Source organism: Odontesthes bonariensis, chromosome 17 (genome assembly GCF_027942865.1).
Source record: "Odontesthes bonariensis isolate fOdoBon6 chromosome 17, fOdoBon6.hap1, whole genome shotgun sequence".
Lineage (NCBI taxonomy): Eukaryota > Metazoa > Chordata > Actinopteri > Atheriniformes > Atherinopsidae > Odontesthes > Odontesthes bonariensis.
The window spans coordinates 17,978,815-18,006,756 of NC_134522.1; the positions used below are offsets into that span (position 1 = coordinate 17,978,815).

At 44.7% G+C, this 27,942-nt stretch overlaps 1 protein-coding gene across 1 annotated transcript; it reads left to right on the forward strand.

Annotated features, from left to right (window-relative positions):
- On the forward strand, nt 1–27,653 carry dync1h1 (dynein, cytoplasmic 1, heavy chain 1). The gene is made up of 78 exons (XM_075448919.1): nt 1–359; nt 1,532–1,619; nt 1,790–1,963; nt 2,055–2,310; nt 2,464–2,650; nt 2,794–3,065; nt 3,172–3,399; nt 3,554–4,207; nt 4,302–4,724; nt 4,841–5,020; nt 5,130–5,279; nt 5,393–5,539; nt 6,556–6,696; nt 6,928–7,104; nt 7,308–7,418; nt 7,527–7,646; nt 7,745–7,984; nt 8,074–8,229; nt 8,451–8,564; nt 8,651–8,761; nt 8,858–9,067; nt 9,172–9,318; nt 9,431–9,597; nt 9,731–9,904; nt 10,092–10,446; nt 10,541–10,735; nt 10,881–11,163; nt 11,269–11,369; nt 11,464–11,623; nt 11,773–12,013; nt 12,103–12,286; nt 12,396–12,608; nt 12,764–13,002; nt 13,104–13,260; nt 13,359–13,583; nt 13,666–13,896; nt 14,004–14,144; nt 14,265–14,498; nt 14,715–14,921; nt 15,065–15,186; nt 15,284–15,449; nt 15,563–15,726; nt 15,844–15,973; nt 16,081–16,214; nt 16,328–16,442; nt 16,527–16,688; nt 16,841–17,055; nt 17,160–17,364; nt 17,452–17,625; nt 17,767–17,886; nt 18,013–18,133; nt 18,295–18,490; nt 19,219–19,336; nt 19,430–19,645; nt 19,766–19,978; nt 20,509–20,636; nt 20,739–20,892; nt 21,025–21,171; nt 21,280–21,430; nt 21,533–21,786; nt 21,972–22,106; nt 22,186–22,280; nt 22,400–22,574; nt 22,668–22,743; nt 22,862–23,022; nt 23,120–23,231; nt 23,347–23,407; nt 23,492–23,615; nt 23,713–23,826; nt 23,921–24,091; nt 24,276–24,493; nt 24,598–24,701; nt 25,694–25,902; nt 26,106–26,259; nt 26,385–26,527; nt 26,630–26,798; nt 27,032–27,156; nt 27,236–27,653. Exons 1-78 carry the CDS (start codon nt 110–112, stop codon nt 27,362–27,364), a joined length of 13,923 nt encoding a protein of 4,640 aa, XP_075305034.1. The 5' UTR covers nt 1–109; the 3' UTR covers nt 27,365–27,653.
- Nucleotides 27,654–27,942: the final 289 nt, after the last annotated feature.

Genomic DNA, 27,942 nt, shown 5'->3' on the forward strand with positions numbered 1-27,942 from the left:
ATTTGACAGCGGCAGTCACCCTCTGACGTTACTGTCAGACGCCCAAGTTTAGCGTTGCCTCTTTGTTTACCCTCACACAGCACCTGGTTGCAGTCGACCGCTTCAAAGAATGTCTGACGGCGGGGCGACGGAGGAAAACTCCGGAACCATGGAGGTGTCGACCGTTCAGACGGTCGCTGACACCTCCGTGTTGCAGAAGCACATTCGGAAACTGGTACCGCTGCTTCTGGAAGATGGCGGCGAGGCCCCGGCCTCTCTGGAAACCGCCATGGAAGAGAAGAACGCCGTTGAACAGATGAAGAAGTTCCTTGCCGACCCTCAGATTCACACCATCCTGGTCGAGAGAAATGCCCTTAAAGGTACATTCAGAAATAAAGCGGATTGGAACTATCTGCTCACTATTCACCGATTCAAACGCACTAGCCTATCTCTGCAAAACGGGCGTTTAGATTTAGAGTCGCTATCGTCGAAATGTTAACGGTTATAACTGAGTTCACTGTAATAACTGGATTTTCCTTTGTCAGCCCGTTAAATCGGTATATCATAAAGTAACTGCGTCACATAGGGTGGGGTGGGTACACGGTAACGGAAGAGAACGTGTTTATGGCGTGGTACTAAAAGGTTGCTGAAATGTCTATATATGATTTAGTTTCTCCACTGCATTTATGTTTGACGGTTGATGATGATGCTGTACAAACTGACTGGCGGTTAATAAGAAAAAACAAGCCATTTGATCAGTGCGATTCAAAGAAAAATAAACCCATTGTTCTAACTGCAAGTCATACTCCGTGAAACTTCTTGGGGTTTTATCATGCGAACGGGCTCGTGTCAATGAGCTCCTTATCTTCCGTTTCCCAGAGGCCAATCAAGCCACAGATTCTGAGCTGCTTTCTTTTCATATGAATGCTGAACCTTTCTCTGTTGATACTGCACATGACCAGCCACACAGTATGCGCATGTGGGTTTTTGGTTCCTACCCACAAAGTCACTTCCTCGGCCTTGTCATGATTCTGCACAAAGATGACTGTTGTGGAATGCAGAGGGGAGCGTTTGCAGGTGTGGCTTTGGAAAGAGACACCTGCAAAGGAGGGTGGGGATATGGATGCAAGCAGAGATGCATGCTGTATCACAGCCAGCGGAGCGAAATTCAGATCGACCAATGCTTCACCACAAAACAATATATCATTAACAGCAGGGTAACCGGGCTTCTGGCTCTACATCTTGTCTGTATGAAGCTGTCTCTAAATGGTGTCAAATACTGCATAGGGTGTGGTACTTAATGGGCGTCTTTTTATTTTTTTATTTTTTTTTTTTTTTAATTTATTTTTTTAGCAGAATCTTGGGCAGTAGTATTATTCCACTTTACGTTCACATTGATTAGGTGGTAATGTGACATTAGGAACAACCTAAAGAGACAATAACTGTAGAAAATCTTTGAAGAACTTGGTTGCGTTTGGGTCTCTCTTGTTTGGATAGAGCTTTGATTTTTTTTTTTTTTTTTTTTTTTTTTTTTTTTCTGTTCTTCACACAGAGGATGTTGGAGATGAAGGGGAGGAGGAAAAGGAGTGCATCGCCTACAACGTTAGCATTGACATACACTATGGGATTAAGTCCAACAGGTAGGTGATTCATCTAATACACTGACAAGAGGATGGTGTGTAATCTTCTGAGAGAAATAAGAAAACGCCTCCCATTCTTCTTTTATGCTTCCCAGCTGCGGTTTAAAAAAAAGATTGTTTTGGTACTTATTTGCAAAAAATATATACACCCTTCTCTCTATTTGTTTCAGCTTGGCTTTGATCAAGAGGACAGCTGTCATTGATGCAGACAAACCCATATCAACTCAAGTTCGAGTGCTGACCCTGAGTGAGGATTCTCCCTACGAGACTCTTCACTCTTTCATCAGCAATGCTGTTGCTCCTTTCTTCAAGTCCTACATCCGCGAGTCTGGCAAGGCAGATAGGTATTGTTGCTATAAACGTGGTTTCTATGAGTCGGTGCACGTCATGGACGGAAAACAAACTCTCACAATATTCTCTTTCATTTCTCTGTAGAGATGGGGATAAGATGGCCCCCTCTGTCGAGAAAAAGATTGCTGAGCTGGAGATGGGCCTTCTCCACCTCCAGCAGAACATTGAGATACCAGAGATCAGTCTGCCCATCCACCAGATCATCTCAAACATTGCCAAGCAATGCTACGAGCGTGGGGAGAAGCCAAAGGTCACCGACTTTGGTGATAAAGTGGAGGACCCAACCTTCCTCAACCAGCTTCAGTCTGGAGTTAACCGCTGGATCAGGGAGATCCAAAAGGTAAAACGTGAACTTATTTTAGTCGCATCCAAGTGAAACGGTGTGCCAATACACCAATACATTCACAATAGGTCTTGGGTGGAGGAAAAAGTTGATCTGGTACTCATGAATATTGCTGGATCCGTTGTTTCTGTCACTCACCTCCCCTTTTAGGTGACAAAGCTCGACCGTGACCCAGCCTCAGGCACCGCCCTGCAGGAGATCAGTTTCTGGCTGAATCTGGAGAGAGCCCTCAACAGGATCCAAGAGAAGAGGGAAAGCCCCGAGGTTCTCCTCACACTGGACATCCTCAAACACGGCAAACGTTTCCACGCTACTGTCAGCTTTGACACAGACACTGGTGAGTGATTAAAATAACATGCTTGCGTTCTCTTTTTTTTTTTTTTTTTTTTTTTTTTTTTTTTTTTTTTTTGTTTGTTTTTTTTTTTTTTTTTTGGGTGAAATATAAATAAATTCCGTCTCTTTCCATACTACTTCCCACAGGTCTGAAACAAGCGGTGGAAACGGTTAATGACTACAATCCTTTGATGAAGGACTTCCCTCTGAATGACCTGCTTTCTGCCTCGGAGCTTGATAAGATTCGTCAAGCCTTGGTGGCCATATTTACTCACATGAAAAAGATAAGAAACACCAAGTATCCCATCCAGAGAGCACTGCGTCTAGTGGAGGCCATCTCTAGGGACCTGAGCTCCCAGCTCCTCAAGGTGTTGGGCACCAGGAAGCTGATGCATGTTGCCTATGAGGAATTTGAAAAGGTTGGTGTTGTTGCACGTTTTATTGCATTTTTGTCAGTCCCAGAAGTATATGCTTTTGTTCAAAATGGTTTAAGTTTTCTTAAGTCACTTCATGTTCTGTGCGCAGGTGATGGTGGCTTGCTTTGAGGTGTTCCAGACCTGGGAGGATGAGTATGAGAAGCTGCAGGTGCTCTTGAGGGACATTGTGAAGAGGAAGAGGGAGGAGAACCTGAAGATGGTGTGGCGCCTTAGTCCTGCACACAGGAAGCTTCAGTCCCGGCTGGACCACATGAGGCGTTTCAGAAGGCAGCACGAGCAACTGAGGGCTGTCATCGTTCGTGTGCTAAGGCCTCAGGTGACATACATTCAGCATCTGTAATGGCCACATTTGAACTGACATTACATTATTATCTCTGTCGTTTTAACATTCATTTTTAAGGATCCCCGGATGCAGGATTTCTTGTTTCTTGTTTTACTGCAACATGAGTGAGAAATTGGTTTGTGTACAGGTATCTGCAGTGCCACAGCACGCGCCTGGAGAGACAGTCGAGCCTGAAGATATGAAGGTCGCTGGAGTTCTCTTTGACGCTGCAGATGCCAATGCCATTGAGGAGGTCAACCTGGCATATGAGAACGTCAAAGAGGTCGATGGCCTGGATGTGTCTAAGGAAGGCATGGAGGCCTGGGAAGCTGCCATGAAGCGCTACGATGAGCGCATTGACCGCGTGGAGACCCGCATCACTGCCCGCCTGCGTGATCAGCTGGGAACTGCCAAGAATGCCAATGAGATGTTCCGCATCTTCTCCCGCTTCAATGCTCTCTTTGTCCGCCCCCACATTCGCGGTGCCATCCGGGAGTATCAGACGCAGCTCATCCAGCGCGTGAAGGATGACATTGAGTCGCTGCATGACAAGTTCAAAGTGCAGTATCCTCAGAGCCAGGCCTGTAAGATGAGCCATGTTCGCGACCTGCCACCCGTGTCTGGCTCCATCATCTGGGCCAAGCAGATTGACCGTCAGCTGACTGCTTATATGAAGAGAGTGGAGGATGTTCTGGGGAAAGGCTGGGAGAACCACGTGGAGGGACTGAAGCTGAAGCAGGATGGAGATAGCTTCCGGGCTAAACTGAATACTCAAGAGATATTTGATGACTGGGCTCGCAAGGTATAGAGCAATGCAATTTTTATACATTTCTTTCTTCCAAGTCAGCATTTAGATTTACTTTCTAAATGTTTTGTCCTTTCCTGTTGTAAATCAGGTGCAGCAGCGTAACCTTGGTGTTTCTGGCCGGATCTTCACCATTGAGAGCACTCGTGCCCGTGGAAGGACAGGAAACATGCTCAAGCTTAAAGTCAACTTCCTCCCAGAGATCATCACCTTATCCAAAGAGGTCCGCAACCTGAAGTGGCTCAGCTTCCGTGTTCCCTTGGCCATTGTCAACAAAGCCCACCAGGCCAATCAGCTGTACCCATTTGCGATCTCTTTGATCGAAAGCGTGCGCACCTACGAGCGTACCTGCGAGAAAGTGGAAGAGAGGTTCTCCATTTCTCTGCTGGTGGCTGGGCTCAAGAAAGAGGTTCAGGTTCTCATCACTGAGGGCATCACACTGGTTTGGGAGTCCTACAAGCTGGACCCTTATGTGCAGAGGCTCGCTGAGACGGTCTTCAACTTCCAAGAGAAGGTTAGGATGGAGGAGCTGTGATCATCCTCTAGTTACATGTAGCATAAATTCAGACTTCAAGCTATCATTTTAGGCCAGTCATGCCAAACAAACATTTCTGTTGCTGTTGCTTCCAGGTGGATGACCTCTTGCTGATTGAGGAGAAAATAGATCTAGAGGTTCGGTCACTGGAGACTTGCATGTTTGATCACAAGACCTTCTCTGAAATCCTCAACCGCGTTCAGAAAGCTGTGGATGACCTCAATCTGCATTCTTATTCCAACTTACCCATTTGGGTCAACAAGCTTGACATTGAGGTACGTAGAAGAATTGTAATACTGCAGATATTTCAGTTTTTGTTTTTTAATTCTTTAAGTGACTTGTTTGTCTGGTAATCAAACCCACTCGTTGGTTATATTTTCTTAGATTGAACGCATCCTCGGAGTGCGTCTTCAGGCTGGTCTTAAGGCCTGGACCCAGGTACTCCGTGGACAGGTGGAAGACAAAGCTGATGTGGACATGGACACGGAGGCTCCACAGGTCAGCCACAAACCTGGAGGAGACCCGAGGATCAAGGTAACTTGTAACACTAACCTCATGTCATGCTTACACTTAAATGTAGATGCATTCAAAAAGGTTGGGAAACTGCAAATATCAGGACAAAAGTGACTGTTTTGTTTGATTCCCAGAACATTGTCCACGAGCTGAGGATTACCAACCAGGTGATCTACTTGAACCCACCAATTGAAGACTGCCGCTACAAGCTCTACCAGGAGATGTTTGCTTGGAAGACGGTCATTCTCTCCCTGCCCAGGATACAGAGCCAGAGATACCAGGTAGAGATCTTAAAGCGGTTATGGTTTGCACAGGAAAAAGATCTGTGATGTCTGTTGGCGATAACGTGATTACAGAACCCACTTTGGACGATTTACCAGTCAAAACAGTCGGGTGTTGTGGTACCGTCTTGTACTAGCCTAGAAATCCAGACGCCCCCTAGCGGCCGCAAATGGAATTTGCTCCGGGGCTAGTCTAGTCACTTGTGGTCGTTTTGCAACGTTCCAAATCAAAACTTGATCGAGCCAATCAAATCGTGAGGAGCTACCTAGTGACGACAGAGGTGCGACGTTTCAGTGTGTAGTTCCAGAGAGAGGTAAAAAAAAGAAAAAAAAAAGTTCCATTAGCTAGCTCTCTTTAGCTTTATAGGGAAACGAAGTAAACTTACATCTGAGGGCAATCCCCAGTCAATTGCGAGCATGATGTACCGAAGACAGCGGGCCGATCTTCGTCTCAGAGCTGACAAAACTCTCCGGTAAGGCATTTGAACGGTCAAATTCCATTAACGGGACGAGAGTAGTCAAAATGGCAAAACCGGAAGCGCGTTGCTCACTGCGTCTAGCTTTAGCTGTGCCGAATTCGTGGGAACAAAATTGTAAGTAGCCGGTATTTTGTCAGATTGTCAACACCTTGGGGATCTAAACGACTACTTTCTCCCCTGAAAATGTTTCAAATGTTGCTAAAGTTTACAGAGTTTAGAGCTTAAGAGAAATCAGCTTTTCAGGCCATAGACTACAAACCACAATGTAAATTCCGTCGCGTTGACTACGTAAGACTTCTTCATCGCTCTGATTGGTTGTTGCGCCATCCTATTGCGTGACGTTGAACTTGACAGACAGCCGTTTATCCCGCCCACACTGCTATCCAGCGTCACTAGACCCATGTACAGCTTTTTGCTGTACGGGTCTGGCTTGCTAGGCTAGTCTTGTACATCTTTCAGCTCAAATATTTAGGTTTTGAGTCCTATTGTACTGTTTTTTTTTTTTTTTCTCTAAGTGGCTTTTTCCTTCCTCATCAGGTGGGTGTCCACTACGAGCTGTCAGAGGAGGAGAAGTTCTACCGTAACGCCCTGACCAGGATGCCAGATGGTCCAGCAGCCTTGGAGGAAGCCTACAATGCAGTGGAGGACATTGTCAATGAGGTGGAGCAGTATGTGAAGGTAAGAGACACCTTGCTTTAAGGTAATAAAAAAATATATATGAAGGTGTTATACATTTTGTTTCTTGCCGATTGAACAAACAATTGAATATTCACTATTATTATTCTTTTGTATTTGTGTCTTTTTGACCATCTTTAGCGTGTATTACAGATTTTGATGTACATTGACATTTATACTAGCCTGTGATGATTTCTTCAAACTTTTTTTTTTTTTTTTTTTTTACCTGCCCAGGTGTGGCTGCAGTACCAGTGCCTGTGGGACATGCAAGCTGAAAACATCTACAACCGTCTTGGTGAAGACCTCACCAAGTGGCAGGCCCTGCTGGTCCAGATCCGCAAAGCGCGTGGAACCTTCGACAACGCTGAGACTCGTAAAGAATTTGGACCTGCGGTCATCGACTACGGCAAGGTTAGTAATGAGTGACAGTTCTGGCTGCTTGATTTTCTCATAAGACAAACTGTATCATTACTCTATCTAACCATTATTCTAAGGGAGGCTTCTGTGTTTGTGCCAGTGTCATTCGATTGAAGCATTATTTTCATCTACTATCTGAGACCTTTGGTGTGTCTGTAGGTTTTAATTGAAATATTCATATTTGATGCTGCCAACAGGTTCAGTCTAAGGTGAACTTGAAGTATGACTCCTGGCACAAAGAAGTTCTGAGCAAGTTTGGGCAGATGCTCGGCCAAAACATGCAGGACTTCCATTCCCAGATCTCCAAGGTAATGCGCGCCATAAAAACGATATCTTCTTTTCTTTTTTTTTTCTTTGTTTAGTTGACCAGCCTCATTACATTGATAACTATTCACTTTGTCCCTGTTCCTCACCAGTCCCGTCAAGATCTCGAACAACATTCCGTGGACACGGCGAGCACCTCAGATGCCGTCAACTTCATAACGTATGTCCAGACCCTGAAGCGCAAGATCAAACAGTTTGAGAAAAATGTGGAAGTAAGTACGGTGACACATCCAGCTATTTAATTTACTAAAATAGAAAAAGGGAATAATAATACTCGAGTCTTAATACTGTCCCACTATTGTACCCGTAGTTGTTCCGTAATGGTCAACGTTTGCTTGAGAAGCAAAGATTCCAGTTCCCTCCATCTTGGCTCTACATTGACAACATTGAAGGTGAATGGGGTGCATTCAGCGACATAATGAAGCGCAAGGACACTGCTATCCAGCAGCAGGTGGCCAACCTTCAGATGAAGATTGTACAAGAGGACAAAGCTGTGGAGAACCGCACTACTGACTTGCTCTGTGACTGGGAGAAGACCAAACCAGTTGCAGTAAGAGTCACTGAGTCATCCTAATTCACTTCAATTGAAGCTTATAAACACATTTCTTCAAGTATCTTACTGACAATTTGTTTCACTAGGGTAACCTCCGTCCAGAAGAGGCCATTCAGTCTCTGACAATCTATGAAGGAAACTTTGGTCGTCTGAAGGTTGAAAGGGAGAAGTGTGCCCGAGCCAAAGAGGCCCTGGAGCTCACTGATACTGGGCTGCTCAGTGGCAGTGAGGAGAGGGTGCAGGTAATGTCTGAATGCATTGATGTAAATCTTAAAGTTACAAATTGAAGACCAAATAATAGATATTGAATGTTGGTTGGCCACCAAGTAGAAATTCAGTTAATAATTAAACATTTTCACATGGGCTACATCTCTTACTTTTATTCTTTACTTTATTTTATTCTAGTGACTTTTGAAAAGGTGCTTGTCTTTTGACTCATTTCTGCCTTTTGCTTGTTTTGCAGGTGGCACTGGAGGAGCTACATGACCTGAAAGAGGTTTGGTCTGAGCTGTCAAAGGTCTGGGAGCAGATCGACCAAATGAAAGAGCAGCCGTGGGTTTCTGTGCAGCCTCGCAAGGTACAAATACGCAGTGATCTCCACTGTCTTGCACTGCGTTGCACGTCTGTGTTTCTAATTTATTTATTTATTTTTCTTATGTGCAGCTTCGTCAGAGTCTGGATGGTCTTCTGAACCAGCTAAAGAACTTCCAAGCAAGACTGAGACAGTATGCCTCATATGAATTTGTCCAAAGGCTGCTTAAAGGATACTTAAAGGTCAGAGAACTAGTTTTTCCCACAAAGGCCAAGGTTTGACCCATAAGAGAAAGTTTTAAAGGATAATACTGACCTGCCCTGTCCTTTTCACTCTAGGTCAACATGTTGGTGATTGAGCTTAAATCTGAGGCTCTGAAGGAACGTCACTGGAAGCAGCTGATGAAGCGCTTGCATGTGAACTGGGTACCGTCAGAGCTGACCCTGGGACAGATCTGGGATGTGGACCTGCAGAAGAATGAGATGGTGGTAAAGGACGTTCTCCTCGTAGCTCAAGGAGAGATGGCTTTGGAGGAGTTCCTTAAGCAGGTGAAGAGCAGAGTTCATCAGAGCGGTGCAACCAAAACTTTTTAACATCTCAAATTTCAACGTGTGTTATTCTGATGCATAAAGAAGTGGTTATTGATTTTTAGATCCGTGAAGTATGGAACTCCTATGAGCTCGACCTGGTGAACTACCAGAACAAGTGCCGTCTGATAAGAGGCTGGGACGACCTGTTTAACAAAGTTAAAGAACACATCAACAGCGTGTCTGCCATGAAGTTGTCTCCTTACTACAAGGTAAAGCGATTTCACGTGTTCTGCTCATGAACACAACGGATTATATTTGTCAAATATTTCAGTTCTACAGAGTTGCTGAGATTATAATTTTTCATTCCTTTTCCTCTTTCAGGTGTTTGAGGAAGATGCCCTGAGCTGGGAAGACAAGCTGAATCGTATCATGGCTCTGTTTGACGTTTGGATTGATGTCCAGCGCCGCTGGGTGTATCTGGAAGGCATCTTCACAGGCAGTGCCGACATCAAACATCTGCTGCCTGTAGAAACCCAGAGATTCCAGAGGTAAACTCAGGACTATTGATTTAACACGTGTTGAAATTTGTTTGAAAATGACTTATTGCCAAAATGTACCTCTTGCGTTCCCATTTCCTCCTCATTTGCTACAGTAACGATATTTTCTGCCTGTATCCCACAGTATTAGCACAGAGTTCTTGGCATTGATGAAGAAGGTGACAAAGTCTCCTCTAGTGATGGATGTACTAAACATCCAGGGAGTGCAGAGGTCACTGGAGCGATTGGCTGACCTGCTGGGGAAAATCCAGAAAGCCCTTGGAGAATACCTGGAGAGGGAAAGATCTTCATTCCCCAGGTAGGATGAACATCTAACATCTGCAGCTGAGCAAGCAAGAGGGAAATCAAATTGTTAAGAATTTTCAACCCCAAATTAAAAAGTGAATTATTATGTTTATATTTTGGAGCAAGACTGCTTTTGCTGATTCAAGTATACCTTTGTTGGTTTGGCATGCATTTAATCCACAACTCTTGTTGTTAAAAAGGTTCTACTTTGTGGGAGACGAGGACCTGCTTGAGATCATCGGCAACAGCAAGAATGTGGCCAAACTCCAGAAGCACTTCAAAAAGATGTTCGCTGGTGTCTCCAGCATCTTACTCAATGAGGACAACACTGAGGTGTTGGGAATCTCCTCGCGTGAGGGTGAGGAGATCGTCTACAAGACGGCAGTCTCCATCACGGAGCACCCCAAAATCAATGAGTGGTTGACGCTGGTGGAGAAAGAAATGAGAGTGACACTGGCCAAGCTGCTTGCCGAGTCTGTCACTGAGGTCACGGCCTTCAACAAGGGCACGGCCATTGACCTGAGCCAGTACATCGACTGGATTGATCGTTACCAGGTATGTATTGCGAGAACTGATTTGTACACACGATAAATAATGATTGTGAATTACTCATTAACACATTAACTTTGTTCATTTCCCTGCTCCACAGGCCCAGCTGGTGGTCCTCTCCACCCAGATCGCTTGGTCTGAGAACATCGAGTCTGCCTTGACGACCATCTCTGGTGGTGGAGACATGTCGCCTATGCAAGGAGTGCAGGCAAATGTGGAGGCCACGCTCAACGTGCTTGCGGACACTGTGCTGATGGAGCAGCCTCCACTCCGCAGGAGGAAACTTGAGCACCTGGTTAGAGGGGATTTTTACTTAAAAAAAAAAATAATTATATATATATATATATATATATATATATATATATTTTTTTTTAAAGTATATAAGTAAAACGATGTTTTATGATGAACTGTCTGAAACCCATCTTTCCCTCAACTCTTAGATCACTGAGCTGGTGCACCAGCGGGATGTTACCAGGTCTCTGATCAAGAACAAGATCGACAACCCCAAATCCTTTGATTGGCTCAGCCAGATGCGCTTCTACTTCGACCCCAAGCAAACGGACGTCCTGCAACAGCTGTCCATTCAGATGGCCAATGCCAAGTTCAACTATGGCTTTGAGTACTTGGGCGTGCAGGACAAGCTTGTCCAAACCCCACTGACTGACCGTTGCTATCTCACCATGACCCAGGCTCTGGAGGCTCGCCTTGGTGGATCACCATTTGGTAAGAAATTTGTTATTCATGTATTTTCTTCTTAAAAAATGTATTTTACTTTATTTTCACATATTTATAAACCATTGAACTTAACTGAACTTGTACACCCTCTAGGCCCTGCTGGCACAGGAAAAACTGAGTCCGTGAAAGCCCTCGGTCACCAGCTTGGTCGCTTTGTTTTGGTCTTCAACTGTGACGAAACGTTCGACTTCCAGGTACATGACTTTTTGTAAAACACTATATTAAATGGTGAACTGGTTGAGCTGGTATCGGTTGTTAACGTGCAGCTTTTCCTTTTTCTTTTTTCAGGCTATGGGCCGTATCTTTGTGGGTCTGTGTCAGGTAGGAGCCTGGGGCTGCTTTGACGAGTTCAATCGTCTGGAAGAGAGAATGCTGTCTGCCGTCTCGCAGCAGGTCCAGTACATCCAGGTTGCCTTAAGGGAGCACAGCAACTCCAACAGAGACAGGAGTATGTTTATTTCATGTTTGGGACGCATTGCCACAAAATTATTCTTGCATGAAAATGTTCAGGTTGAAAAGGTTTTTGGACACAGACACAGTGGAAAAAATGTCCCAACCAAAAATGAGTTATGCAAGTAACATGAACTGTCATTCCAGGTGTGCCCATCACTACCGAGCTCCTGAACAAACAAGTGAAGGTGAGCCCGGACATGGCCATCTTCATCACCATGAACCCTGGCTACGCTGGTCGTTCCAATCTGCCTGACAATCTGAAGAAGCTGTTCCGCAGCTTGGCCATGACAAAGCCCGACCGTCAGCTCATTGCACAGGTCATGCTTTACTCTCAAGGTTTCCGAACAGCCGAGATCCTCGCCAAGAAGATCGTACCCTTCTTCAAGTATGTATTTTCAAGACTAATTGAAACAACTTTGAAAGGATTTAGCAAAGGCGTTTCCCTCTTGATTTAATCTCTTGTCTATGTTTCAGACTGTGTGATGAGCAGCTGTCATCCCAGAGTCATTACGATTTTGGTCTCCGAGCTCTCAAGAGTGTGCTGATCAGTGCTGGCAATGTCAAGCGTGAGCGCATCCAGAAAATCAAAAAGGAGAAGCTTGAACGTGGAGAGGTTGTTGATGAGAACGACATCGCTGAAAACCTTCCTGAGCAGGAGGTATAAAAAGCGCAGCCTCATTGAATTCGAGTCGAGCTGTTTTATTGTTTTTATACTGACTTTTGACATCATTGGCAGATTTGACTTTCTTTGGCTCCATTTGCTTTAGATCCTGATTCAGAGCGTGTGTGAGACCATGGTCCCTAAGCTGGTGGCTGAGGACATCCCTCTACTGTTCAGCCTGCTGTCAGACGTCTTCCCTGGAGTTCAGTACCATCGTGGAGAGATGACTGCTCTGAGGGAGGAGCTCAAGAAGGTCTGTGCAGAGATGTACCTCACCTACGGAGACGGCGATGATGTTGGCAGCAATTGGGTGGAAAAGGTATGAACCTGAATGTATTTGATCTGCCTCCATTTTCTATGGCAAGAAATAAAGTGCTTGAGTGCTGCTTCTTCCTTTTTCTTTTTTTTCGAATCGAATCAAGATGTGCGCATGCTGAGTAGTGACTTTAATTTTCTATCATTGATCTCTTCCAGGTGCTTCAGCTGTACCAGATCACGCAGATCAACCACGGTCTGATGATGGTGGGTCCTTCTGGCAGTGGGAAGACCATGGCATGGAGGGTGCTGCTCAAAGCTCTTGAGAGACTGGAGGGTTATGAGGGCGTGGCCCACATTATTGACCCCAAGGCCATCAGCAAGGACCACCTGTACGGAACCCTGGACCCCAACACTCGCGAATGGACAGATGGCTTGTTCACACACATCCTCAGGAAGTGAGTCCAGCTCATTGATGATTATGAATTTAATTTGTATTCCTTCAAGTTGAACAATGTTAAAGAGACTTTCTGTGAAATAACCTTTCTTTTTATTTTAGGATCATTGACAATGTCCGAGGTGAACTGCAGAAACGTCAATGGATCATCTTTGATGGTGACGTCGATCCAGAGTGGGTTGAAAATCTGAACTCCGTGCTGGATGACAACAAACTGCTCACACTGCCAAATGGAGAGCGTCTCAGTTTACCACCAAATGTGAGAGCACAGCATTTCAAACGCAGACCTCTGTCTCATACAATCTGATCTTTTAGCAAACATGTTTGTATTTATCTAAACGTTTATGTTTCTCCCAGGTGCGTGTGATGTTTGAAGTACAGGACCTGAAGTATGCCACCCTCGCCACCGTGTCTCGCTGCGGTATGGTCTGGTTCAGTGAGGACGTCCTCAGCACTGACATGATATTCAACCACTTCCTGGCTCGCATTCGCAGCATCCCGTTGGATGAGGGAGAGGATGAAGCTCAGCGCAAGAGGAAAGCCATAGAAGATGAAGAGGAGGCCGCTTCACCAATGCTGCAGGTAATCAAAAAACGCACCGAGAAACGCGAGAGCTCTGAAACCATTTATCATTACTTATGTTCTGCTGTGTGCTTTAAACTAGATCCAGAGAGATGCTGCAGCAATCCTGCAGCCGTACTTCACCTCTACAGGTCTCGTGATCAAGGCCTTGGAGCATGCGTCTAAGATGGAGCACATCATGGACTTTACCCGCCTGCGCTGTTTGGGCTCGCTGTTCTCAATGCTTCACCAGGCCTGCCGAAATGTGGCTCTGTACAACAACAACCACCCTGACTTCCCCATGCCCATTGACCAGCTGGAGAAATACATGCAGGTAATGTTTTCATTTCTTCTCTATATGGCTGGAAGAATGTTTTTTTTACTGTTGTTACTGTTACTGTTGTATGTTGTCAAAGTTGATGTATATTTTATTCTCTGCAGAGGTATTTGATCTACGCTGTGCTCTGGTCCTTCTCTGGCGATGGCCGTTTGAAGATGAGGGCAGAGCTCGGGGAATACATTCGTCGCATCACCACTGTGCCCCTCCCATCGGCTCCCAATGTCCCCATCATTGACTATGAGGTACAGCTCATTTTTACTAAGAGATACTGGTTGATTTTCTGTCTCTGCGCTCACTGAGCAAACCAAAATGACTCCAGCCATGCATTAAAATAACTTTTGTTTTGCTTTATTCTTGTTCAGGTGTGCATCTCTGGGGAGTGGCAGTCCTGGCAGGGCAAGGTGCCCCAGATTGAAGTTGAGACCCACAAGGTGGCATCCCCAGATGTTGTGGTTCCTACCCTGGACACAGTGCGCCATGAAGCTTTGCTTTACACATGGCTGGCAGAGCACAAGCCACTGGTACTGTGTGGACCCCCTGGTTCTGGAAAGACTATGACCCTGTTCAGTGCCCTCAGGGCTTTGCCTGATATGGAGGTAAGAAACAAGACTGAAAGGATTTTCAACATTGAAACACGTTTGTTGCTCTGTTTTACCTGAACTGGAAACTCTTCCTTTAGAAGTGTTTACCCTTTTTCCATCGCAGTTAAACACCCAGCGTACTGCTCTGTGAATAAAACTGGTAAAAAACAAGATCAAACTGATCAATTGTTCATGTTTTTCCTTTCTAAATGTTCTTCTCTTCTCTACCAGGTCGTTGGTCTGAACTTCTCCAGTGCCACCACCCCAGAATTGCTGCTGAAGACCTTTGACCACTACTGTGAGTACCGCCGCACCCCCAATGGCGTGGTGCTCGCCCCGGTCCAGCTGGGCAAGTGGCTGGTGTTGTTCTGTGATGAAATCAATCTGCCGGACATGGACAAGTACGGCACACAGAGAGTAATCTCTTTCCTCAGACAGGTATGACACACTTTTAAACACAGACACCTTCATATATATATATATATATATATATATATATTTATTTATTTACAGGTGTAATATAAAGGAGAATCGCAGAGGTATCGTATTCCTTAATCCGCATGTTTTGGTTTTATTTTTAGGTGGTAGAACACGGAGGCTTCTTTCGCACCTCAGACCAGACTTGGGTGAAACTGGAAAGGATTCAGTTTGTTGGAGCCTGTAATCCTCCCACTGACCCCGGCAGAAAGCCCCTCACACACCGGTATAGCTCTCAGTATTTATACTTGATTTGAACTTGAATACATTCAATGATATGTCTAAAAACAAATAAATGCTACTTTTTTTTTTTTCTTCTCTAGGTTCCTGCGTCATGTCCCTGTGGTGTATGTGGACTATCCCGGCCCTGCCTCTCTTACCCAGATTTATGGAACCTTTAACCGCGCCATGCTACGCCTTATTCCCTCACTACGAACCTATGCTGAGCCTCTTACAGCCGCGATGGTTGAGTTCTATACCATGTCTCAGGTAGAGAAGAGGACTTTGTGTAAAAATAAAAGCACAAGATGTGTGTTTTATTGGTCACTTTGTGATAACTCGCATTAGAACTTATTTCTAATTGATCTACTTTTCCACCACAGGAGCGATTCACTCAGGACACTCAGCCTCACTACATCTACTCCCCAAGAGAGATGACCCGTTGGGTGAGGGGCATCTTCGAGGCGCTGCGACCACTTGAGACTCTGCCTGTTGAGGGGCTCATCCGCATCTGGGCCCATGAGGCTCTCCGTCTCTTCCAGGACAGGTGGGTTAAACTTTCTTGAAGGTTAGGTTTTATCTATTTCAACACAGACTGTAGTGACTTTGAGAAAGCATGTGAAGTTTGAACAAATGGAATGACACTATAGTTGGTTTTTTTTAGGCTTGTTGATGATGAGGAGAGAAGGTGGACAGATGAGAACATCGACATGGTTGCTCTCAAACACTTCCCCAACATCGATAAGGAGAAGGGTCTGAACAGACCTATCCTCTACAGCAACTGGCTCTCCAAGGTAAATAAGAGATTTGCTGACCGCTTCTTTTGTTCTTTAGTACTACTAAATTATGAGAAATTTGCGCTTGCATTCTTCTATTGAGTTTACTGGTGTTATGTGTGCAGGACTACATCCCAGTGGAACAGGAGGAACTGAGGGACTATGTGAAGGCCCGTCTGAAGGTCTTCTATGAGGAGGAGCTGGACGTGCCTCTGGTTCTCTTCAACGAGGTGCTGGACCACGTTCTCAGAATTGACCGGTAAGTAACGTCCTCTGAGCTTCTTCTCCTAGTGCTACTTGTCGGTTCTTTGAAAAATTGGATTTTTAAGCATTTTATTAGGAGTGAACTACAACAGTTCGTATATTTTTCAGAATCTTCCGTCAGCCTCAGGGCCATCTTCTGTTAATTGGTGTAAGCGGAGCAGGAAAGACCACACTGTCTCGCTTTGTAGCCTGGATGAATGGACTAAGTGTCTACCAGATCAAGGTTGGTACAGTGAAAGTCAGAATGATTTGGGGTCATTAATACACACGCCTGTCTTTTTATTGATTGGCATGTTCGTGTTTTCAGGTGCACAGGAAGTACACAGGAGAGGACTTTGATGAAGACCTCCGTACAGTGCTGCGTCGTTCAGGATGCAAGAATGAGAAGATTGCCTTCATCATGGATGAGTCCAACGTACTGGACTCTGGATTCCTTGAGAGAATGAACACACTGCTGGCCAATGGAGAGGTAATGTATGATTTCACCAATTACCTCATTTATGTTATGTACCCATTGGGGAAAGATGACCATACTGCCTAGAAGTTTGCAAAGTAATTAATTAGTTTGTTTTCACACATAATTTTCTGGATCTTATGCTGATGTTGCCCGACTCCTTCTAGGTTCCTGGCCTGTTTGAGGGAGATGAGTACGCCACCCTGATGACTCAGTGTAAGGAAGGAGCTCAGAAAGAGGGCTTGATGCTCGACACTCACGAGGAGCTGTACAAGTGGTTCACCAGCCAGGTTATCAGAAACCTCCACGTGGTTTTCACAATGAACCCCTCTTCAGAAGGCCTGAAGGACAGGGCTGCCACATCTCCTGCCCTGTTCAACAGGTACAGAGACTCATCGTGGATGAATATTTAGCGTTATGGAAATGGGGAAACTGCACTGAAAGGTAACGGTTCCTGTGTTTAATGAAAACTCTCCTCTGTGTTAGGTGTGTGTTGAATTGGTTTGGAGACTGGTCCACAGAGGCCCTTTATCAGGTTGGTAAGGAATTCACCAGCAAATTGGATCTGGAGAAGCCCAACTACAAGGTGCCAGACTACATGCCAGTTGTTTACGACAAACTGCCCCAGCTACCATCTCATCGCGAGGCTCTTGTCAATGGCTGTGTGTTCGTACATCAGACTCTTCATCAGGTAGAGAAGAAGTTTGCAGTGGGACTGATGACGTAATTAAATGGCTTGCTTTTGCTTTTAAGTAATAATCGTAACCACACCTTTTAGGCTAACAACCGTCTGGCCAAGCGTGGTGGTCACACCATGTCCATCACTCCTCGCCACTACCTCGACTTCATCAACCAGTACGCCAACCTGTTCAATGAGAAACGCAGTGAGTTGGAGGAGCAGCAGATGCACCTCAACGTTGGTCTCCGCAAGATCAAGGAGACTGTCGATCAGGTGACTTCATCTTGATTTTTTTTTTAATGCCATTTGAACTTTAAATGATCAAAGCCATCGGAGTTGGGTCTTAAAGTGCCAGTTTGTCAATTCTTGAACTTGATCAAATCCATCCATCGATTGTATTTATGCCTCATTAAGGTGGAGGAACTCCGTCGTGATTTGAGAATCAAGAGTCAGGAGTTGGAGGCAAAGAATGCTGCTGCCAATGACAAGCTGAAGAAGATGGTGAAAGACCAACAGGAAGCTGAGAAGAAAAAGGTACACAGGAAGAGATTTCACAAAAAGAAAAGGCTTTATTTAATTTTCTTTGAGTTTTTTTTTTTTTTTTTAACCGCCATGCTTCGCCCATGTCCTTTAAGTATTTTGTTACCACTGTGACTCCAGGTGATGAGCCAGGAGATCCAGGAATCTGTGTACAAGCAGCAGGAGAAGATCAAAGATAAACAGCTGAGCGTCAAAGAGGACCTGGACCAGGTGGAGCCTGCTGTCATTGAGTCTCAGAATGGTACAATGATTTCTGTTCATTTAGTGTCAACTGTTATGATAATGGGTGTTCATTTGTTTTAAAAGCAGCAGTCTTTGCATACATTGTAACAACTTGATTTATGCTTACACCCACCCCTCATCATTGCCCCTTCCCTTGTCATAATCGCCTGATGTTGATAGCTGTTAAGTCTATTAAGAAGCAGCACCTGGTGGAGGTGCGTTCCATGGCCAATCCACCTGCTGCTGTGAAGTTGGCCCTCGAGTCCATTTGCTTGCTCCTGGGCGAGAGCACCACTGACTGGAAGCAGATTCGTTCCATCATCATGAGGGAGAACTTCATCCCCACCATTGTTAACTTCTCCGCTGAAGAGATCAGGTGAAATAAGAAAGAACTTGTTTTAGAGTTGTTCACTAAATAGCTCTTTCTCTGTCCCTTTTTGTTTTTCTTTTTTCCTCTCTGTCTCACTCTCAACACTCCTCTTTCTCCTCCTCTTAATTCTTTCAAACACATTCCTCCTCCTTAACTAGCGGTGAGTTCTATTAAGCGGCAGCACCTAGTAGAAGTGCGGGCTATGACCAATCCCCCAGCTGCAGTCAAACTGGCCTTGGAGTCTATCTGCCTTATGTTGGGCGAGGAGACCAGTGACTGGAAAAAAATCAGACAAGTTATTATCAGGGATAATTTCATCAGCAGCATAGTCAACTTTTCCTCTGAAGAAATGAGGTACTAGTGTCGGAATGGCAGTTTTGTCTCTATCGAATGGTACCAAAATGATTCATTCCAATCTCTTTAATCAGCACACGTGATTCGATGTTGACTTTAAATGATTGCAACCAAGTATAATCATTCAATTTGTAATCACAGAATTAGCAGATGGTAATAGAGGTTATTTGTGGTTGTAGTGGTTTTTTGATGATGATTATTACTAAAATGAGAAACTGGTTAGAATTGAGCACTTCCCAAAACAAAATGAAAACAACCCTGTTCGATATCCCACTAAATTCCTGTTTAATTTCCCGTGATTTATTATCTTTTTATAACGATAATATCGCTATAACGTGTGGCTGTATTCTAACTTCTTGGACTAATTTTACTTTATCCAGTGACTCCATCCGTGAAAAGATGAAGAAGAACTATATGTCCAACCCAAGCTACAACTATGATCAAGTCAACAGGGCATCTCTGGCTTGTGGACCTATGGTTAAATGGGCAATTGCTCAGGTTTGGAGGCCTAAAATATCTTAAGGTTATGAAAATGGGATAAAAAAAATAATGTTCTTTTAATATATATACCCTGGTTCTTCACTCTTCTAGCTTAATTATGCTGATATGCTGAAGCGTGTGGAGCCCCTGCGTAATGAACTGCAGAAGCTTGAGGATGATGCCACAGACAACAAGACAAAGGCAGAGGAAGTGGAGCAGATGATCAGAGACCTGGAGGCTAGCATTGCTCGCTACAAGGAGGAGTACGCTGTGCTCATCTCAGAGGCCCAGGCCATCAAGGCTGATCTTGCTGCAGTCGAGGCAAAGGTAACTGGTCATCTGATCTTTATCTAGTTCCCTTCCTACTTATACCCCTTCTTTCTGGTCTGAAATTAAGGTTTCAGAATGTTTTTTTCTCTTAATAATACATTTTCTCTTTGCTCTCAGGTGAATCGCAGCACAGCCCTGCTGAAGAGTCTGTCGGCTGAAAGAGAGCGCTGGGAGAAGACCAGTGAGACGTTTAAGAACCAGATGTCGACCATCGCAGGAGATTGTCTGCTCTCTGCAGCATTCATTACTTACGCCGGCTACTTTGAACAACAGATGAGGCAGAACTTGTTCACGACATGGTCTCACCACCTGCAGCAGGCCAACATTCTGGTATTTAAAGCTCTCGTCCATTATTGTCAAATCTTAACTTCAGTCAAAATACTTCAGTGAAGTAGTACATGATCTTACTATGTTTAGATTTAAACTAATCATACACTTGGCTGTTTTTTTTATTAATAAGCATGTTGCTTAATATTATACTCTTTTTTTATATTTTTTATATATATATATATATATATATTTTTTATGCCTTCAATGGATAGACAGTTAGAGAGAGAGACAGGAAGCAGGGGGGAGATAGAGGGGGAAGACACGCAGCAAAGGGCCGTCCGGTGCGGGACTCGAACCGGGGCCAGCTGCAGCGAGGACTGTAGCCTCTGTACATGGGGCGGCTGCTGTACCCACTACGCCACAGACCGCCCCTATTATAGACTCTTGTTTGTGTTTTAAAACATGTTTCATGGAGCCTAAACATATTCCATCGTTTGCAGAGCTCTATTTTTTATTTTTATTTTTTTATTTTAAATCTTAAGCCAGACAATATGATCCTAAAGTCTTTGTGACCTGATTTTCTTCTCTAGTTCCGTACGGATATCGCAAGAACTGAGTACCTGTCCAACGCAGATGAGAGGCTCCGCTGGCAAGCCAACTCCCTCCCAGCTGATGACCTCTGTACTGAAAACGCCATCATGCTCAAACGTTTCAACAGGTCATTGTCTATCTTTTCCTCTTGGAGTCCAAACTGAAATGTCATTGGAAGGTTTTTATTACCAGCCTCGAGTTTAATCTTGCTTTATCTTGGCTGTTTTAGGTATCCACTGATAATTGATCCGTCAGGCCAAGCAACAGAGTTCATAATGAATGAGTATAAAGACCGCAAGATCACCAGAACCAGCTTCTTGGATGACGCCTTTAGGAAGAACCTGGAAAGTGCCTTGCGTTTTGGAAACCCACTGCTGGTGCAGGTCAGTGCAGACGCATCATACTGTCAACATTTCATTGTGTGTTTGCTGTGTGATCAAAGTTCACTGGCCCCTTATTCATCAGGTCCCTGTTTGTTGATAGCATTTTACTCATTTACACCCCCCCCTCTTAAGGATGTGGAAAGTTACGACCCCATCCTAAATCCAGTGCTAAACAGAGAAGTGCGCAGAACTGGAGGACGTGTCCTCATCACCCTTGGAGACCAGGACATCGATCTGTCACCTTCATTTGTCATCTTCCTTTCAACACGAGACCCAACGGTAAGAAGGTTCTTTAATATATTTATATTCTGGTTTAAATCAAGCATCAAAGCATCACACTGCGGATGAAACGGTTCATCTCTAATATGCATCGTCTTCTGTGCGCAGGTCGAGTTCCCACCAGACTTGTGCTCTCGTGTAACATTCGTCAACTTCACCGTGACACGCAGCAGCCTTCAGAGCCAGTGTCTCAACGAGGTCCTAAAGGCTGAGAGACCCGATGTGGATGAGAAACGCTCTGACCTCCTGAAACTGCAGGGTAGGATGGAGCGAGGCTATGCTAATGATGAGGCACAGGTGGGCGGATAAGAGGTTAAATTAAATTTAATAATCATTTAATGACTTCTCCCGTCACTTTCAGGTGAGTTCCAGCTGCGTCTTCGGCAGCTGGAGAAGTCCCTGTTGCAGGCCCTCAATGAGGTCAAGGGTCGCATCCTTGACGATGACACCATCATCACCACGCTGGAGAACTTGAAGAAGGAGGCGGCTGAAGTGACCAGGAAGGTGGAGGAGACGGACATCATCATGGCTGAGGTGGAAGCGGTGTCACAGCAATACCTGTCTCTGTCCTCTGCATGCAGCAGCATCTACTTCACCATGGAGGCTCTCAATCAGGTCTGGACACATCTTACTCTCTCAGTTCAAGCAGTTGTGTTTTTCTTTTTTTTTAACTTGCGGGTTTTCTACATACACTAATGCAGACTGGGATAAATGCATCAATATTTTAGTTTGCTTAATAGTTTCAGCTCTGCAAATCAAGCAAACTAGTACAAACAAGTACTGTTTGGCTCCTCTTTCAGATGCACTTCCTCTACCAGTACTCGTTTCACTTCTTCCTGGATATATACCACACGGTGCTGTATGAGAACCCCAACCTCAAAAGCATTAGCGATCACTCACAGCGACTCGCTTTCATCACCAAGGACCTCTTCCAGGTTTGAACTATCTATTATGTATTATTTTATTTTATTTTATTTTTTAACAAATGCTGAGGTCTGATTTGTGTGATATTAGGTGGCGTTCAACAGAGTGGCCAGAGGTATGCTACACCAGGACCATATTACCTTTGCCATGCTTCTGGCTAAGATCAGCCTGAAGGGCTTGACCAGGTAAGACGCCTCTATTACACCAGTGGTGTACTCGTAAGAGTATTACAACAAAACAGTTGCACTGTGTTGTTAATCATCATCACTCTCCTTTTTCCTTTTTTTTTTTTTTTTCTCTCCAGTGAGCCATCATATGATACAGAATTCCAGCACTTCCTGCGTGGTAAGGAGATCGTACTGACGGGCACTGCACTGCCTCAGGTGAAGGGTCTGACCACTGATCAGTGTGAGGCCATGGTCCGGCTCAGCCGTCTGCCAGCATTCAAGGATGTGGTGGCTAAAGTTGAGGCTGATGAGGTGAGTGTTGGTTGATCCATCCATCCAGTACGACTCCCATCAGGTACACAAACTGTATTTGTAATTATTGATTGCTTTGTTTTGTTGCCTCAGCAATTCTTCATGTGGATTGAGAGTAACACTCCAGACCTGGCTGTTCCATATTTGTGGTCAGAGGAGAAGCAGTCAAGTGAGTGCATGGACTTGTCACGTTTGCAAATTATGCATAAATGTTAAGGCAATTCAAAGTGGGCAGATTCATTCTTTCTATACCTGACCTGGATTCAAATGTACCTCTCCCTGTTCAGCTCCCATTGGTCAGGCAGTGCACCAGCTGATGCTGATCCAGGCCTTCCGTCCCGACCGCCTGCAGGCCATGTCCCACATCTTTGTCTCGAAGGTGCTCGGGGAGACCTTCATGAACATCATTGAGCAGCCCCTTGACCTGGCTAATATTGTGGACAGTGAGGTACCGTTGAATATTTCTTTATTAATTTTTCTCTACAGAGACCTTTTGCTACAGTGGTTGTATATGTTGCTGACATTATGTGTTCTTGTGCTTGTAGGTGAAACCCAGCACTCCAGTGTTGATGTGTTCTGTACCAGGATACGATGCCAGCGGGCTGGTCAGAGATCTCGCTGCTGAGCAGAACAAACAAATCACCTCTATTTCCATTGGTAAGGAGGGAAAAAAAAAAAAAGATCTCTTGCTTTAACAGATGTGTGTGTTGTGACTGAAATCAGTACCTTATTGAGGATATTCCAAATGTTTGTACGCTTCCACTGTTCACAGGTTCGGCTGAAGGTTTCAATAAGGCTGACAGAGACATCAACACTGCTGTCAAGTCTGGCAGGTGACTGATGTTATTTCTGTGTATTTCTGGTAATGTAAACTTTGATTTTTAGCACTTTTATCCAGACTGTTTTTTATCCTGCAGGTGGGTGATGCTGGAGAACGTCCACTTGGCCCCTGGCTGGCTGATGCAGCTGGAGAAGAAGCTTCACTCGATGCAGCCTCATGCCAGCTTCAGGCTTTTCCTCACAATGGAGATCAACCCCAAGGTACAACATATCACAGATCAGTTTAGTGAAAATGTGATCAATCCCAGTCCCAAAGTTCCTTTTTTTTTCATCGTACTGTTTCTTTATGTTCTGGTAGGTGCCAGTAAATCTGCTCCGTGCTGGTCGTATCTTTGTGTTTGAGCCTCCTCCTGGTGTCAAAGCCAATATGCTCAGAACCTTCAGCAGCATCCCCGTGGCTCGGATGTGCAAGGTGAGACAAACACCCACTTCAAAACTTTAGTTATGAACCGCTAAAGCCATCTCCACTGTTGCTATCTAAAAATTTATTTCCCATGCCTTTGCAGGCTCCAAACGAACGTGCACGTCTCTACTTCCTGCTCGCCTGGTTCCATGCGGTCATCCAGGAGCGCCTGCGTTACGCACCACTCGGCTGGTCCAAGAAATACGAGTTTGGCGAGTCTGACCTCCGCTCAGCTTGTGACACTATTGACACCTGGTTGGATGACACTGCTAAGGTTGGAGATGACTGCAAGAATCTTATACATAACTTAAAGTTACAGAAGCCAAAAATATGCATTTTTAATGTTTAAACTTCATACTGCTGCTAACTTGATTGTAAATCTAATACAAGAGGGACAAAGTGTTTTTAAAGTGTCACCATCTGGCCACATTTAACCTATTTCACGCCAACGCACACAGGGCCGCCAAAATATCGCACCAGACAAGATCCCCTGGGCGGCTTTGAAGACACTGATGGCCCAGTCCATCTATGGTGGCCGCATTGACAATGAGTTTGACCAGCGGCTGCTCATCACCTTCCTGGACCGAATCTTCACCAAGGGAAGCTTCGACAGCGAGTTTAAACTGGCTGTCAAGGTCGATGGACACAAGGACATCAAAATGCCTGATGGCATTCGGTCAGTATGGGTTGATTCTGTAATTCCAACACTTCATGAGTATCAGGATGATGTTTTCAAATTATTCATACCACAAACACCTCTCTAATTTTAATTTGTTTCAGACGTGAGGAGTTCATGCACTGGGTAGAGATGCTGCCTGACACTCAGACTCCATCTTGGCTGGGGTTGCCTAGCAATGCAGAGAAGGTCTTGCTTACCACTCAGGGTATGCCTTGGCCAATCAGCTTCCTTATTTTTAATAGTTACTGGAATGCAATGTTTCTGTGTTGTCTAACAACAATAATTTTGTTCTTATGTTTTACAGGATAGGTTATTAATCAACTCTATTCTAGTATCTTAAAGCTTACTTTGACAGGTTGTCTCTTTCAAGGAGAATTGAAGTTCTTTTGTGTCTGCTTTGGGCAAAATACTCTTGTGTGATACCAAAGAACATGTTATGGGTGCTTCCTCTGCTTATTTCTCATCTTTCCATTGTTTTTCTGCATCTCACTTCCAGTTAGATTTCTGTGGTTTAACAAGTAGTCAGCCTGGTAATATGTAGCGGTAAAATGTGGCCTAGCTGTCATAGCTATTGTATTTTAAAAAGTGATCTTCCCAAAGGATGGGTGCGTGTCTCCTCACCCTTCAGCAGCTGTATTTCACAGCCATCATGTTGCTTTGCTACAATACTATTTCCATCCCACCCTGGGATTAGGCTTTTAAACGGCTCCCCACCTTCATACCCTCAGCTCCCCCCTTCATATCCCTGTTTTGGTCAGATTCTTGTCCAAACTCCAACAGTCCCAGCCACTGAGGTATCACCCCTTGGACCACACTCTGCACTCTCCCTGTTCTTCACCCTCCCTCCTCCTCAGTGTCTCCCTCAGAACCCACCTCCTTATGTTGTTTGCATTCTTTTTTTCAGATCCAGTCGGTTGAGAAATTGGTTCATTTCTCTACTTGCCAGTTACACTGAATGTTATTTGATTGAAATATTGCCTGAAGCCTTGTTTGTTTATCCTTTTGTTGTATTAATTTCCGTCTGGCACAACTCCTTTTTTGATTAAACAAACCCTTTTTTGTTACACATCCTTGAGGTAAACTGTTAAGTCTGTTCCACGATTAATTTCTTCTTCCCCCTACCTCCTCGCGGCCTTGTCTTCCAACCCTCCTCCACCTCCCTCCCCGCTCACTCGCTCCCTCTGCCGGGCTGCGCAGGCATTGACATGATGGGTAAGATGCTGAAAATGCAGATGTTGGAGGATGAGGATGACCTTGCCTATGAGACAGAGAAGAAGGAACGCACTTCGTCCACTTCCGATCCCCAGCCAGCCTGGATGAGGATCCTTCACACCACTGCCTGCAACTGGATGCAGCTCATGCCACAAACGGTCAATCCGCTGAAACGCACAGTGGAGAACATCAAGGTAATGGCAAATGAACAGGAAAGTTAGCTGGTCAGCTGACAGTACAAAGTGAAGTTTTCCCACCTGAATTTTTAAATAAACGGGTAAAAAGAACAAATTGAGCACGTTTCAGTTAAATAAATGAGCTTTTTTTGTGTCATTGTTACATTTATCCAGCGTATTTACGTGTATTTACATTAATGTGGTCTTTGTTCAAACACCAGGACCCGCTGTTCCGCTTCTTTGAGCGTGAGGTGAAGATGGGCAGCAAGATGCTTCAAGAGGTCCGCCAGGATCTCTCTGACGTGGTGCAAGTGTGCGAGGGCAAGAAGAAGCAGACCAACTATCTGCGCACACTCATCAGCGACCTTGTCAAAGGTTTTTAACTCGGATTTATTGAAATCTTCCATGAAATGGGCCCGTTTTTTAGAGGTTCAGTACATTTGAACGGAAAACGGATTACTTTGAATATTCATGGAGTACATCCGTCTCTTTCTCTGCAGGAATCCTCCCTCGTAGCTGGTGCCGGTACACGGTCCCAGTCTCCATGACGGTGATCCAGTTGGTGGCAGACTTCAGTGAGCGAATCAAACAGCTGCAGCAGATCTCCCTGGCGGCTGCCAGTGGGGGTGCAAAGGAACTGAAGGTACTGCATGTGTGTGCATATGAAACCAAACAAGCTCTCAGATCCCACTATGCTTCCTTTTCTTTCTCATATCTTGTATCGTTTGCTGTTCCCCTTTTCCAGAACATCCATGTGTGCTTGGGCAGCCTGTTTGTGCCAGAGGCTTACATCACCGCCACTCGCCAGTATGTGGCACAAGCCAACAGCTGGTCACTGGAAGAGTTGTGTCTGGAGGTCAATGTCACCACCGCCCAGGGAGCCGCACTGGATGCCTGCAGCTTCGGCATCAAAGGTCTGAAAAAAACACATGCCATCTGCTGTACTAAACGAAAAAACTCATTTTTGCCTCCTCTGGCAGGTTTTCTCATGATCTCCATGTCCCCGATCACTCCTCCCTACTTAATTTTGTTTTTGAAAACGTATTGGCACCGATTAGATACTTATTTGGTGTATTGGAGTGAAAGTTAATTAAAAATATAATTTTTTTTTTTTAGTTCCAATTTAAAATATAACTATTTCTTCCAGGTCTGAAACTCCAGGGAGCTACTTGTGCCAACAACAAGCTGTCTCTGTCCAACTCCATCTCCACTGAGCTGCCTCTCACTCAGCTCCGCTGGATCAAGCAAAGCAACGCAGAGAAGAGACACATGGTATGATCGACATATCATGAGACGGTGTTTCAATAAAACAATCTGAGGTCATTAAATCCATCTTTTCTTTCCTCTGCAGGTGACTCTACCCGTGTACCTGAACTTCACCAGGTCCGACCTCATCTTCACCGTCGACTTTGACATCGCCACCAAGGAGGATCCTCACAGCTTCTATGAGCGTGGAGTTGCAATTCTGTGCACAGAATAAACAAAACGAGACATTTGTCATTTCCGACATCTTAAAAAATGATCATACCACACTTAATCACTTAACGTGTAGTTGTAGTCTGTTGTAGCCCAATATTAGACTTAAAAGGATTAGTGGAGCAGTTATGCACGTGTCGGCCATAATGTTTTTGGAAAGTGTCTGAGAGGGTGAAGAGAAAGTTGTCAGTAAATGAAGGGACGGTGAACTATGAAAAAGGAAAGTTGGAAGTGAAATGTTTTATTGACAGGATGTTTTTTTAGAATGAATAAAATCCACTCACTCACACAAACCTCCTTCACTTTGGTCTTTGTGTTCTACTAAATGTGTAAGAGAATATCTCCACTGAGATGGCTCTGCCCTTCATATTGTTTTCTTTCACTCTGTGTGATACTCGTGCTGCCAAAGACATTTTGAACCCAACTTTGGACTTGGGAGTAAAACTATAGACGAGATAAGGAAAGTGATTAGTTGAAAGTCCTTGTTGAAATATAACATTGATAAGATATGTTGACCCCTTAAAGACAGCTTTGAGGTTTTACCCACTGTTGAATTCTAAGTGCAAACTTGACTGTAAACAC

Bases quoted from the DNA above. Each gene is read 5' to 3' on its own strand.
- dync1h1 (XM_075448919.1), top strand. From the start codon at position 110: ATGTCTGACGGCGGGGCGACGGAGGAAAACTCCGGAACCATGGAGGTG. The intron at 360-1,531 runs GTACATTCAGAA...TTCTTCACACAG, and splicing joins CGAGAGAAATGCCCTTAAAG to AGGATGTTGGAGATGAAGGG. The intron at 17,056-17,159 runs GTACAGAGACTC...CCTCTGTGTTAG, and splicing joins TCTCCTGCCCTGTTCAACAG to GTGTGTGTTGAATTGGTTTG.